The sequence below is a fragment of the Urtica dioica genome, chromosome 1 (genome assembly GCF_054948205.1).
Source record: "Urtica dioica subsp. dioica isolate 48M chromosome 1, U.dioica_male_clone48M_v1_H2, whole genome shotgun sequence".
Classification (NCBI taxonomy): Eukaryota; Viridiplantae; Streptophyta; class Magnoliopsida; order Rosales; family Urticaceae; genus Urtica; species Urtica dioica.
The window spans coordinates 12,052,170-12,066,183 of record NC_142756.1 but is presented as its reverse complement, the minus strand read 5'-3'; the positions used below and the strand labels follow the sequence as shown (position 1 = coordinate 12,066,183).

At 39.9% G+C, this 14,014-nt stretch overlaps 1 protein-coding gene across 1 annotated transcript; it reads right to left on the bottom strand.

The window, feature by feature from the left end:
* Window positions 1–502: 502 nt before the first annotated feature.
* On the bottom strand, window positions 503–1,369 carry LOC149407253 (uncharacterized). Its single transcript, XM_089619618.1, has one exon. The coding sequence runs from the start codon at window positions 1,367–1,369 to the stop codon at window positions 503–505; it is 867 nt and encodes a 288-aa protein (XP_089475744.1).
* Between the last annotated feature and the right edge of the window lie 12,645 nt (window positions 1,370–14,014).

Sequence of the window (14,014 nt, the reverse complement as noted above, 5' to 3'; positions counted from 1 at the left end):
ACGTCTTTTTGTTCTTCTTCAGGAACGTTATCAGTTCTCGGCGTACGCTCCCTTTCAACTTGGCCCCGATGCCTACACATCTCTTGGGGTCAGTTCCGTCTATCTGAATCTGTGCTATTGACTCCGTATCAGGCTCATCTTTTTCCTCTAAACTTTCCATCGGAGGCAAATGGATGATTTCGTTTCTGATGGCCATTAATTGCTATTGGCCTTCGTTGGTTTCTTCGCTAGATGGATCCTCTGAAATGTTTTCTTTTGGCTGGTGCTTTTCGATGATTTTTTTTTATGATTATTCATATAACAAATTCGGGATGCCTCCTGGCTCCCTCTGATTTCTAGTATCCCGTTGGGAGTCGGAAATCGTACGCACAGGTGGTAGGTTGACGGTACCGCCCTCATCCCATGTATCCAAGGTCTCCCTAGGATAGCGTTGAACGGGGACGGGCAGTCGAGAACGGTAAATTCGACCATCCGGTTTATGTCTCCAGCCCGTACAGGGAGTTCAATGATTCCTAGAGAGGGTGTTACTTCCCCCATTGAACCCAGATAGCTGGTTGGGTTTGTGCTCGATTTCAGCCTCCTCGATGTTCATTCTATCCAAAGTGGTTTTGAATATAACATCTACGGAGCTTCCTCCGTCAACCAAGATTCTGGCTACTACGCAGTTACCCACTTCGAGTTCGATGATCAAAGCGTCGTCATGGGGCCCGTATAGCCTTTTGGTATCGTCTTCATTGAATGAGATCGTGGTATCTTCTTCCTTTTGACACCCAGATGACCTCGGTGTACCTTTAAGTTGACGTTGGTGTGCCTTAATCGAGTTTATGCTATCCCTGCAAAACTTTGAACCTCCCATGATATAGTCGATCCGGGGTTTTGCTTGGGAGACGTCGTTATCGTCCTCCTTTGCTCTTCCCCTTTTCGGGGAGGGATTTCCTTGGGTTCTGTTATTGTTAAATTCCTTCTTCTGGGGTGGTGGTCCCAGGTCGACATTCTTCAGCTCTCCATTTTTATACTTCTCAATAAGTACCTTTCTGGCTACGACGCAATCCAGAGTGTCGTGTCCGTAATTCTTGTGGAAGTCGCAGTATTTTTTCTTGTCACGCGGCCATTTAGGGGTGCTTCCTTCGGGAACTCCCTCGTCGTTTACGTTAAAGGCGTGTTCCGGGATATTTGAAGGCTTCCTCCATTCATTGTTTCGGTAAGGTCTCATTCCAAGTGTCCTGGCCATGGCCAGAACAGGCGTCATGGAAAGGGCCTTCCTTGGATTATGTTTCTTTGACAGGAGGGCCCTTTCTTCCTCGGCTTTTGCGTAGTTCGAGGCGCGATAAATTGCATCCTCGATGATGGGTGGTCTGTTTACGGTCATTTCCTCTCGAAATCTGGACTCGTGCCACAGTCCATTTTTTAGAGCGTTCAGAGCCGATTCTCCCTCCACGGAAGGGATTTTTTGTTGGAATTAATCTAGGGTTTAAGAAAAAGATTAAACGCTTCGGGAAGCGGCGGAATTTTAAAAAATTTCTTTTCAAGCAAAAACAGTTTTTACTAACCTAGACAAAGAAGCAAGTACATGTAATTAAAAATCAATATGAGCTAAGAGTTTACTAACCTTTCTTGAAGCTTGAACTTTGAAGAAGCTTTTGGAAAGTTCGCAATGCTCGTCTCCCCTCGCAGCACGTCTCTCTTTCTTTCCTCGGCACCTCGAGCAAGCACGAAAGTTTCTATCACTAAATCACTCGAAAAGAAGGAATCAGTGAGTGAGCACTTTTAAACGCTACGACTTAAGAACGAGTCTCGTAGTCGCAGAGCTAAACACTAGGTCGAGTGAGGACCTAGGTGCCAAGACAAGAAAAAATCGAAAATAAACTAGAGAGAGAGAGGATTTTCGGCCAAAGTTCTAGAGAGAGAGTCTCTCAAATCTCTTAAACTTGGATTCAATGAAATATGAGGAATGGGGCTCCTATTTATAGGAGAGGTTTTACCTTCAATAAGGTAGTTTCCTCTTCTATAGAATATCACATATTCATGAGCAAAAATCCTTTATTTCCCATTCCATCTTGGGCGCCCAAGGCTGCCTCCTAGAGGCTTGGATTTGTTTCCTTTTTTGTTCCTTGGCTTGCCCTTTTCTCACTTGGCCGAAATTCCCCATGCATGTGTGGGAAATTTGTTTCCTCTTTTTCTTTTGGCAAGTATCTAAATACATTTATGCACAGAATAAACTCTCCTATTTCTCTATAGGGTAGGCGCCCATAATCTTCTAGAAAAGGCTTCTAGAATTTTCTTCACTTGTTCATGACAACATAAGAAAAGGCCCATTTAGAATTTTCAATAAAATTCTTATGAAATGAAATTAATTCACAAGGCTCAATGATCAAGTCATGGCCGAGTGACATTAAGTCATCAAATGAACTTGTCAAAAAATTTATTGACATTCATTTCATCCTTTGTCTCAAAAGACAAAAATACCATTTTGACTATTTTCGTTCTTGTTTTGACTTAGCTTCCAGTTTAACTATTCCTTGTTGTCAATGGTGCCCAGAAGAAGAGTAGTAGTATCTATTTATGTACATTTGATGTCATATAGTCTTACGAAGACTCTTGCTTGTAATTGCTTATTCATTAATAAAAAGTTGAAACGTTCATTCAATCTTCTTTGTTTGAAGCTTTATGATAAAACCTTAGTCTTTTAGTCCATAAACAAACTTAACAACTTACGAAGAGACAAATGTATTTTTGCATGAACAAACTCTTCGTAGTTTGCTTAAAACGATATATTCGCAATCTTAGGGTCAAAGGACTATTGACCTCAGTATGATTGTTAGAAGAATCTATGATGTCTGGTTATGAGGCATTGAGAGTTGGGGACTCTATAGTTTTCTAGGTATCTTCCGAAGGTACTGAATTGACCAGTGCACTTCTAGAGACAATATAAGAACAAACCATTTAACCTCTTATGTCTCGAAGTCACTATGTATGAATTGCATCATGCTTACCTTAATCCTGAAATGAGACATGCCATTTCACACCTTAGTATTCTCATTTGAGAAAGTCAAAGTTCGGACTCACTATGTGATTCCGAAAAAGGCCTATTGGTGAAGTACTAAGTTGTGAGTCTGTCATGAGTAACTTTGTGAAGTTCTCATAGATATGGAATTCATGTACAAGATTGCTGAAATGCAATGTATGTCACCTCATGCTTTGTTCCTTGGAGTGTGAATAAATGAACTGGCCAGTGTCCAAATTGAGTCCTGACTCTTTTGGATGAAACAATGTGACTTGTTAGCTCCTCGTCAATACATTGTTTCTAACTTATTCACAAGCGACAAAGGAGTTGAGGAAATAACAGCTAGAAGGGTAAAATGGTAATTTAGTAAATCCCGACTAGCTGATGACATTCATGAAGGGTAAACATAGATAATATTCAGTGGATCCGCTCATCATAATTAGGTCGAATTCTTGAGTAGAAAATAAATTCATTTGAACCGAGAGATTTTCAGTGTCAACTCTTTAGTGGAGTCAGTTGGCATTAAGCTAAACTTGGAAAAGGTTTGTGAACTTTTGAGTCCAAGTGTTTAGCTCAAGCTTTGTTCATTTGGGTCCATGAGGTCACTGTCACGAATCACATCGATATGAATAGTTAAACTGGAAGCTAAGTCAAAACAAGAACGAAAATTGTCGAAAGGGTATTTTTGTCTTTTGAGACAAAGGATGAAATGAATGTCAATAAATTTTTTGACAAGTTCATTTGATGACTTAATGTCACTCGGCCATAACTTGTTTATTGGGCCTTGTGAATTAATTTCATTTCATAAGAATTTTATTGAAAATTCTTAATGGGCCTTTTTCATGTTGTCATGAACAAGTGGAAAAGCTTCTAGAAGGCCTTTCTAGCATCACTATAGGCGCCCAAATACCCAAGAGACAAGAGAGAATATTTTGTGCATAAATGTATGAAGATACTTGCCAAAAGAAAAAGAGGAAACAAATTTCCTCTAAGGGAAATAAGAGGTAGGCGCCCAACACAAGAAACAAGCAAGGAATGGAACAAAAAAGGAAACAAATCCAAGGGCTTCTAGAAGCCTATTTGGCCGAGTGACTCTAAGGGAAGGAGAGCAATATTTGCTCATGAATATGTGATATTCAATGAAAGAGGAAACTACCTTATTGAAGGTAAAACCTCCCCTATAAATAGAGGCCTCATTCCCTTCATTCCATTCATTCCACATAAGTTAGAGATTGAGAGCTTCTCTCTCTAGAACTTGTGGTTGCCGCCCCTCTTCTCTCTCTCTCTAAGTTTATTTTTTATTTTTCTTGTCTTGGCACCTAGGTCCTCACTCGACCTAGTGTTTAGCTCTGCGACTTCGAGACTCGTTCTTAAGTCGTAGTGTTTAAAAGTGCCCACTCACTGATTCCTTCTTTTCGAGTGATTTAGTGATAGAAACTTTCGTGGTTGCTCGAGGTGCCGAGGAAAGAAAGAGAGACGTGCTGCGAGGGGAGACGAGCGTTGCAAACTTTCCACAAGCTTCTTCAAAGTTCAAGCTTCAAGAAAGGTTACTAAACTTCTAGCTCATATTGGTTTTTAATTACATGTACTTGCACTTGTCTAGGTTAGTAAAAACTGTTTTACTTGTAAAAGAAAATTTTTAAAATTCCGCCGCTTACCGAAGCATTAATTATTTTCTCAAACCCTAGATCGATTCCAACATTCCTATCGATGTGATTCGTGACAGTGACCTCATGGACCCAAATGAACAAAGCTTGAGCTAAACACTTGGACTCAAAAGTTCACAAACCTTTTTCCAAGTTTAGCTTAATGCCAACTGACTACACTAAAGAGTTGACACTGAAAATCTCTCGGTTCAAATGAATTTGTTTTCTACTCAAGAATTCGACCTAATTATGATGAGCGGATCCACTGAATATTATCCATGTTTACCCTTCATGAATGTCATCAGCTAGTCGGGATTTACTAAATTACCATTTTACCCTTCTAGCTGTTATTTCCTCAACTCCTTTGTCGCTTGTGGATAAGTTAGAAACAATGTATTGACGAGGAGCTAACAAGTCACATTGTTTCATCCAAAAGAGTCAGAACTCAATTTGGACACTGGCCAGTTCATTTATTCACACTCCAAGGAACAAAGCATGAGGTGACATACATTGCATTTCAGCAATCTTGTACGTGAATTCCATATCTATGAGAACTTCACAAAGTTACTCATGACAGACTCACAACTTAGTACTTCACCAATAGGCCTTGTTCGGAATCACATAGTGAGTCCGAACTTTGACTTTCTCAAATGAGAATACTAAGGTGTGAAATGGCATGTCTCATTTCAGGATTAACGTAAGCATGATGCAATTCATACATAGTGACTTCGAGACATAAGAGGTTAAATGGTTTGTTCTTATCTTGTCTCTAGAAGTGCACTGGTCAATTCAGTACCTTCGGAAGATACCTAGAAGAACTATAGAGTCCCCAACTCTCAATGCCTCATAACCAGACATCATAGATTCTTCTAACAATCATACTGAGGTCAATAGTTCTTTGACCCTAAGATTGCGAATATATCGTTTTAAGCAAACTACGAAGAGTTTGTTCATGCAAATCTACATTTGTCTCTTCGTAAGTTGTTAAGTTTGTTTATGGACTAAAAGACTAAGGTTTTATCATAAAGCTTCAAACAAAGAAAGAATGAATGAACGTTTCAACTTTATTAATGAATAGATAGGCAATTACAAGCAAGAGTCTTCATGAGACTTTATTACATCAAATGTACAAAATAAAGACTACAACTCTTCTTGTGGGCACCATTGACAACAAACTCCCACTTGACTCAAAGAAGGTGTGTGTAGTCCTTCATGCCTAATCCCTCACGATGTTGGTCGAAGACCTTGTTCGCTAGGGCCTTGGTGAATGGATCTGCGAGGTTGTCCACCGTTGAGATCTTCTTCACTTCCACGTCTCCGCGCTGCACGATCTCTCGAATCAAATAGTATTTCCTCTCAATATGCTTAGAGCGCTTATGGCTTCTAGGTTCCTTTGAGTTAGCGACAGCCCCACTATTATCACAATAAAGGGTCATGGGCTCGTCGACGTTTGGAACAATTTCCAAATACTTAAGGAATTTTCTAAGCCATACAGCCTCTTTGGATGCTTCACAAGCAGCCATATATTCTGCTTCCATTGTGGAGTCAGCAATGCAAGATTGCTTAATACTTCTCCACACAACAGCTCCACCATTAAGGATGAACACAGATCCCGAAGTGGATTTCCCGGAATCCTTATCCGCTTGAAAATCGGAGTCGGTATATCCCGTCATAGTCAGGTCAGTACCTGAGTATGTAAGCATCAAGTTCCTAGTTCTTCGAAGATACTTAAGAACATGCTTAACAGCAATCCAGTGCTCGGGTCCAGGGTTGGATTGGAAACGGCTAACTACGCCAACGGCGAAACATATATCAGGTCTAGTGCAAAGCATAGCATACATGAGGCTTCCTACGGCAGAGGCGTAAGGAATCTTCCTCATGTCTTCAATCTCTTGTGCAGTCTTGGGAGACTGGTCCTTAGAGAGTGAAACTCCATGCCTAAAGGGTGTTTGACCCCTCTTGCAGTCTTGCATCTAGAAGCGATCCATCACCTTATCAATATAAGATGCTTGAGAGAGCGACAGGGTCCGGTTTTTCCTATCTCGAAAGATTTGGATCCCCAGAATGTGCGCGGCTTCTCCTAGATCCTTCATATCGAATTGCTTTGCTAGCCAGACCTTAACCTCATATAACTTACCCACGTCATTACCAATGAGTAGTATATCATCGACATATAGTACCAGAAACACAACTTTGCCTTCGTGTATTAACTTGTAAACACAAGGCTCATCTATTGACTGTTCAAAGCCAAAGCTCTTTACAGTTTCATCGAATCTAATATTCCATGACCTAGATGCTTGCTTTAGTCCATAAATGGATTTAAGCAACTCACAAACCTTGGTCTCTTGACCTTTATCCACGAAACCGTCTGGTTGAGCCATGTAAATGCGCTCGTCAAGATTGCCATTCAGAAAGGCTGTCTTGACATCCATTTGCCAGATCTCATAGTCGAGAGCTGCAGCTATGGATAGGAGTATGCGGATGGATTTAAGCATCGCGACTGGCGAGAAGGTTTCTTCATAGTCAATCCCTTCTTGTTGGGTATAACCCTTCGCCACAAGTCGTGCTTTGAACGTCTCAACGTTCCCATCAGGACCCCTTTTCTTCTTGTATATCCACTTACACCCTACGGGTTTAATCCCTTCAGGAAGGTCTACAAGTTTCCACACTTTGTTGACATACATCGAGTGCATTTCAACTTTCATGGCGTCAAGCCAAAGGTTTGATTCAGAACAAGCCATCGCTTGGCTATAGGAAACAGGATCATCCATGTCGGAGACGGCTACAAGAGAGTCTCCATAAGACATGTACCTGTCAGGCTTTTGAGTAGCCCTCCCACTACGTCTAAGTACTACTTGACGAGATTCTGATGAGTTAGGTTGTGTTTCAGTTGGGGTAAGAACAGTTCTTACAGATGAGGTAGAAGCTTCCTCACCCAACTTTTCTTCAAGCACAATTTTGCTTCTAGGTTTTGCATCTTTCATAAAGTCCTCCTCGAGGAAACGAGCATTCGTGCTAACGAAAGTCTTATCGTCCTCGGGACTATAGAAAGTAAAACCTTTGGTTTCCTTTGGATATACCACAAACAGGCACAATTCTGACCTACTAGCCAACTTGCTAGTCTTTTGCCTCAGCACGTGTGCAGGGCAACCCCAAATTCGGATGCGGCCAAGATTCACTTTACGGCCAGTCCATCGTTCATAAGGAGTACCAGGAACCGTTTTGGACGGAACTTGGTTCAGAATATAGTCGGCTGTTTCAAGGGCATATCCCCAAAAGGAAAGCGGGAGTGATGAGTTACTCATCATTGATCTAACCATCTCCATAAGAGTTCGGTTTCTTCTCTCTGACACTCCGTTCTGTTGAGGTGTGCCAGGTGCGGTAAGCTGAGAAGCGATACCTTCTTCTTTAAGAAAGTCATCGAACTCTCCAGACATATACTCACCACCTCGATCAGATCGAAGGGTTTTGATCACTTTGCCAGTTTGCTTTTCCACTAAAGCCCTAAAGACCTTAAATACGTTAAAGGTCTCGGATTTGTGTTTAAGCAAATAGACCCATATCTTGAGTAATCATCAGTGAAGGTAACGAAGTATTCGTATCCTCCACGTGTCTGTTGGCTGAGCGGACCACATACATCAGAATGTATTAGTTCCAGCAACTCAGTGGCTCTTCGACCCTTACCGGAGAAAGGTCGCTTAGTCATTTTTCCTTCTATGCAGGATTCACAAGTAGGTAGTGAACCTATTGCAGAGGCTTGGAGTGGACCGTCCCTCACAAGTCTCTTAATCCTATCTAGACTGATATGACCAAGTCTTAAGTGCCATAGGTGTGTTGATTTTGTTAGATCGGAGGATTCAGAAAGTTTGATCCTCTTTGGCTCCCTAATTAGATCGTTATCTATTTCGGTGTCTAAAAGAGAAGGTTGAGTGGGATAGATGTAGAAAAGAGCATTCTTCATACATGCATCAGTGACAAAAGAATTATCAGGAAACGAAATACGAATTCCATTCTTAATGAACTTTAAACAATAATCTTGCTCAAGAAGACGAGCAACGGATATTAAGTTCTTCCTAAAGGTAGGAACAAAATAAACATTATTCAAGTTTAAAGTGCGGTCTTCAAAAGACAGCGTCACGGATCCCACAGCCTTCGCGGACACCAGGCTCCCATCACCCCATTTGAAACAGAACTCGTCTTCCTCTAAGCTTTTGGTTTTCTTGAAACCATTCAAGGAACAACAAATATGGTTAGTAGCAGCGGAGTCAAGAATCCACATTGATACATTATCAGCTACTAAGCATGCTTCGGTAACTAGTACAATACTATGTTCCTTTGCTTTGAGATAGGCAGGACAGTTCTTTTTATCGGCTTTGTGAGGTCTCTTCTTAGTTCCAGAGGCGGAGGCTTTTTGCTTAGTAGCATGTGCCTCTCCTTGATTCCTCTTTCTCTTAGTGAGACCTACAGCAGTGTGAAGTTCCTTCATAAGCTTGGTAACAGTGTACTCTAGCTTGTTTATGGAGTAGTTCATCTTGGAGGTATCAAGAGATGCGGGGAGAGTTTCTAAGATCATATCTATGATTTTCTTCCCATCAATCTCAGATCCTAGGATTTCCATTTTATTCAGAAAACTAATGATCAGTATCATGAAGTCTCCAACAGGAGTCCTAGCCTGCATATGACAGTTCATAAACTGTCGGACTGCTTGTAGCCTTGTTTGACGCCTTTGCCCTCCAAACATCTCAAGGAGATTGTAGAACATGTCAGCGGCAGTCTCGAAGTCACGATGTTGCTCTTTCAGCATATTGTTCATAGATGCCAAGATATAGCACCTCACAATCTCATCGGATCGAAGCCAGGCCGCTAAGGCGTCATTGTCCTCTTGACTTGAATCATCATTCGTCAGAGGAGGATACGGGGTGGTGAGCACCCATTTGTGCTTGTTAACGGTAGGTATTATGTCGAGGTTACGTTTCGAATCTACATAGTTTTCGTTTTCGAGTTTGATCGAGGAAAGAAAGATTGAGAGATGGTTGAGAGACATATTGCCTATATAAGTTGAAACAAATTTATGATTAGTCTTTGGTTTAGGATTTAAGTTTTATTAAGACTTTTATAAAATCCAAAGGTGTTATAAACCAAACGATAATTTACTCCCGCAAGAGAAGGCCGCAAAAAATCTCCTTTTATAAGTAAATGACACATCATTAATGCTAAGCCAAGATGTCAATACATCAGCTTTGACTAGCCACCTTGTAAATTGGTTTGATCACTCATATCCTTTCGCAGAGCCTCAAGGGAGGATTACTAGGGATTGAGCCTAAGTGTGTAACCAACCACTTAGTCCAAAAGATCAGCTTTGAAAAACAATCCCCCAAGGGGAGGCCTTGTCATCATTGCATCACTCTCGGACGTAGCTCATTGAGCAATGATCGAGGCAATAACGCCTTGGAGTACTCACATTTAAGTGAGGGTCGCAAGAGCGGCTCTTAGTCCCACGTTATTGCATCTTTCATTAGTGTTGGGGATCGTGGGTTACAAACAACGAATATAACCCTCCCACTTAGTTTTTGGAGTTGGTTCATCGACTCTTATAATTTCGGAAACAGATTTCCTAGTTAGAGAGTGACAGAGCGGACAACTAGAAGAGAATCCTAGACGACATGTTCAGAGCAGTATTAGTGCATAAAGGCACAAGGTACATACTCGATCTTTTCCTATTTTCTATTTCGGGAAAGTGCGTGAGGGAAGTGTGAACTTCAACTCACTCGAACACTTGAAAGTTTGAGATTACACATCTTTTTATTTTTCGGCTTGTATACAAGGAGACCTCCCACTCAAATTTTCAAGAGCATATAGATTGTGAACATATGTGATATAGATATAGTTTTGAAAACATTTTGACAATTTATTTGATTTGGATGACAAAATATTTTCAAGTTTGAAAGTGAAAACGGTTTTTCAAAAATCAAACTAGTTTTGCAAAAATTCAATTTCAATTAAACTTTCAAAAATCAAAACATTTTAATCTTACACATCATGTTTATAATCATATGAAAAACATTTTTGCTCAAGAAAATTTTCTCATTAGAGTTCTATAACTCATGGTAGTGGGGTTTGAAAATCCGGATTTCTAAAAAAACTGGAGTTTCAGACAGCCGCGCACCTCGGAGTAAAATCGCCATATCTGGCGGCTCCGATGTCCTTTTGAGCCGAAACCGGTGGCATTGGACAGAGGACAGACAGAGCTTTAATTTGATTCAAGAATCATTAAATTTTAATTTCTGAGAAGAGAGTTATGCCACTTTTAATGCGGGTTTACTCCAGCTCGAAGAAAAAGAAATAAATTAAAGCTTGGTCCTTTTTAGGTGCGAAAAAGAATCGAGTGTAACGGAACGTTTTAAGATGTCGTTTAAAGGTTTTATTCGTGTTTTATTAGCAGGGTAATAACATAGAATAAAATAAATAACAACATGCATAAAACGATTCAAGTAAAAATAAGAAACTAGCAAGATATCAAAACTAGTCACAAAATTTTACTCGAAATTTCTCAAACCTTTAAAACACGTTTTTCAATATAAAAAATTAAAAACTTTTAGAACTGATTCTAATGTGTTTTAAAAACATCCCAAACTCATAGAAAATCAACATGCTTTTTAATTTAAAGACAAGAGCAATAAATTAAAAAAAATCTAAGATTACAATTCTAACTTGTCACAAAATTAGTAAACTTTCGAAAACGATTTTCAAGCTCATAATTTTAAAAAACATGTACATGCTAATCTTTGACCATAGCTCTGATACCATTTGTTGGAATTGATCTAGGATTTAAGAAAAAGATTAAACGCTTCGGGAAGCGGCGGAATTTTAAAAAATTTCTTTTCAAGCAAAAACAGTTTTTACTAACCTAGACAAAGAAGCAAGTACATGTAATTAAAAATCAATATGAGCTAAGAGTTTACTAACCTTTCTTGAAGCTTGAACTTTGAAGAAGCTTTTGAAAAGTTCGCAACGCTCGTCTCCCCTCGCAGCACGTCTCTCTTTCTTTCCTCGGCACCTCGAGCAACCACGAAAGTTTCTATCACTAAATCACTAGAAAAGAAGGAATCAGTGAGTGGGCACTTTTAAACGCTACGACTTAAGAACGAGTCTCGAAGTCGCAGAGCTAAACACTAGGTCGAGTGAGGACCTAGGTGCCAAGACAAGAAAAAATCGAAAATAAACTAGAGAGAGAGAGAGAGGATTTTCGGCCAAAGTTCTAGAGAGAGAGTCTCTCAAATCTCTTAAACTTGGATTCAATGAAATATGAGGAATGGGGCTCCTATTTATAGGAGAGGTTTTACCTTCAATAAGGTAGTTTCCTCTTCTATAGAATATCACATATTCATGAGCAAAAATCCTTTATTTCCCATTCCATCTTGGGCGCCCAAGGCTGCCTCCTAGAGGCTTGGATTTGTTTCCTTTTTTGTTCTTGGCTTGCCCTTTTCTCACTTGGCCGAAATTCCCCATGCATGTGTGGGAAATTTGTTTCCTCTTTTTCTTTTGGCAAGTATCTAAATACATTTATGCACAGAATAAACTCTCCTATTTCTCTATAGGGTAGGCGCCCATAATCTTCTAGAAAAGGCTTCTAGAATTTTCTTCACTTGTTCATGACAACATAAGAAAAGGCCCATTTAGAATTTTCAATAAAATTCTTATGAAATGAAATTAATTCACAAGGCTCAATGATCAAGTCATGGCCGAGTGACATTAAGTCATCAAATGAACTTGTCAAAAAATTTTGTGACATTCATTTCATCCTTTGTCTCAAAAGACAAAAATACCCTTTTGACTATTTTCGTTCTTGTTTTGACTTAGCTTCCAGTTTAACTATTCCTATCGATGTGATTCGTGACAGTGACCTCATGGACCCAAATGAACAAAGCTTGAGCTAAACACTTGGACTCAAAAGTTCACAAACCTTTTTCCGAGTTTAGCTTAATGCCAACTGACTCCACTAAAGAGCTGACACTGAAAATCTCTCGGTTCAAATGAATTTGTTTTCTACTCAAGAATTCGACCTAATTATGATGAGCGGATCCACTGAATATTATCCATGTTTACCCTTCATGAATGTCATCAGCTAGTCGGGATTTACTAAATTACCATTTTACCCTTCTAGCTGTTATTTCCTCAACTCCTTTGTCGCTTGTGGATAAGTTAGAAACAATGTATTGACGAGGAGCTAACAAGTCACATTGTTTCATCCAAAAGAGTCAGAACTCAATTTGGACACTGGCCAGTTCATTTATTCACACTCCAAGGAACAAAGCATGAGGTGACATACATTGCATTTCAGCAATCTTGTACATGAATTCCATATCTATGAGAACTTCACAAAGTTATCATGACAGACTCACAACTTAGTACTTCACCAATAGGCCTTGTTCGGAATCACATAGTGAGTCCGAACTTTGACTTTCTCAAATGAGAATACTAAGGTGTGAAATGGCATGTCTCATTTCAGGATTAACGTAAGCATGATGCAATTCATACATAGTGACTTCGAGACATAAGAGGTTAAATGGTTTGTTCTTATCTTGTCTCTAGAAGTGCACTGGTCAATTCAGTACCTTCGGAAGATACCTAGAAGAACTATAGAGTCCCCAACTCTCAATGCCTCATAACCAGACATCATAGATTCTTCTAACAATCATACTGAGGTCAATAGTTCTTTGACCCTAAGATTGCGAATATATCGTTTTAAGCAAACTACGAAGAGTTTGTTCATGCAAATCTACATTTGTCTCTTCATAAGTTGTTAAGTTTGTTTATGGACTAAAAGACTAAGGTTTTATCATAAAGCTTCAAACAAAGAAAAAATGAATGAACGTTTCAACTTTATTAATGAATAGATAGGCAATTACAAGCAAAAGTCTTCATGAGACTTTATTACATCAAATGTACAAAATAAAGACTACAACTCTTCTTGTGGGCACCATTGACAACATTTTTGGCATGACAGTCTTAAACCTTGTCATGAAGCTTTTCAGAGTTTTGTCTCGGGCTTGTTGGGTATTCCATAGGTTCGCCATGGTCGCCTCATCTTCTACTAGCATTGAGTAGTGTTTGATGAACGCGGCCGACAGCTGTTGAAAAGAACTTATCGACCCTTCTTCGAGATGCGAAAACCAATCTAAGGCGCTTCCTGACAGGTTTTCGGCGAATAACTAGCAAAACCTTGTGTCTCGCTCGTTATCTCGCAGACATGCTCGCCCCATCGCGATGCGAAAGGCCGTTACATATGTTTTCGGGTTGGAAGTACCAGAGTACTTGGGGAGCCTGATCTTTCCGGTGTCCCCAACTCTGACTTGGGTGATAC

Coding starts and splice junctions, on each gene's coding strand:
- LOC149407253 (XM_089619618.1), bottom strand. CDS start 1,369: ATGACCGTAAACAGACCACCCATCATCGAGGATGCAATTTATCGCGCC.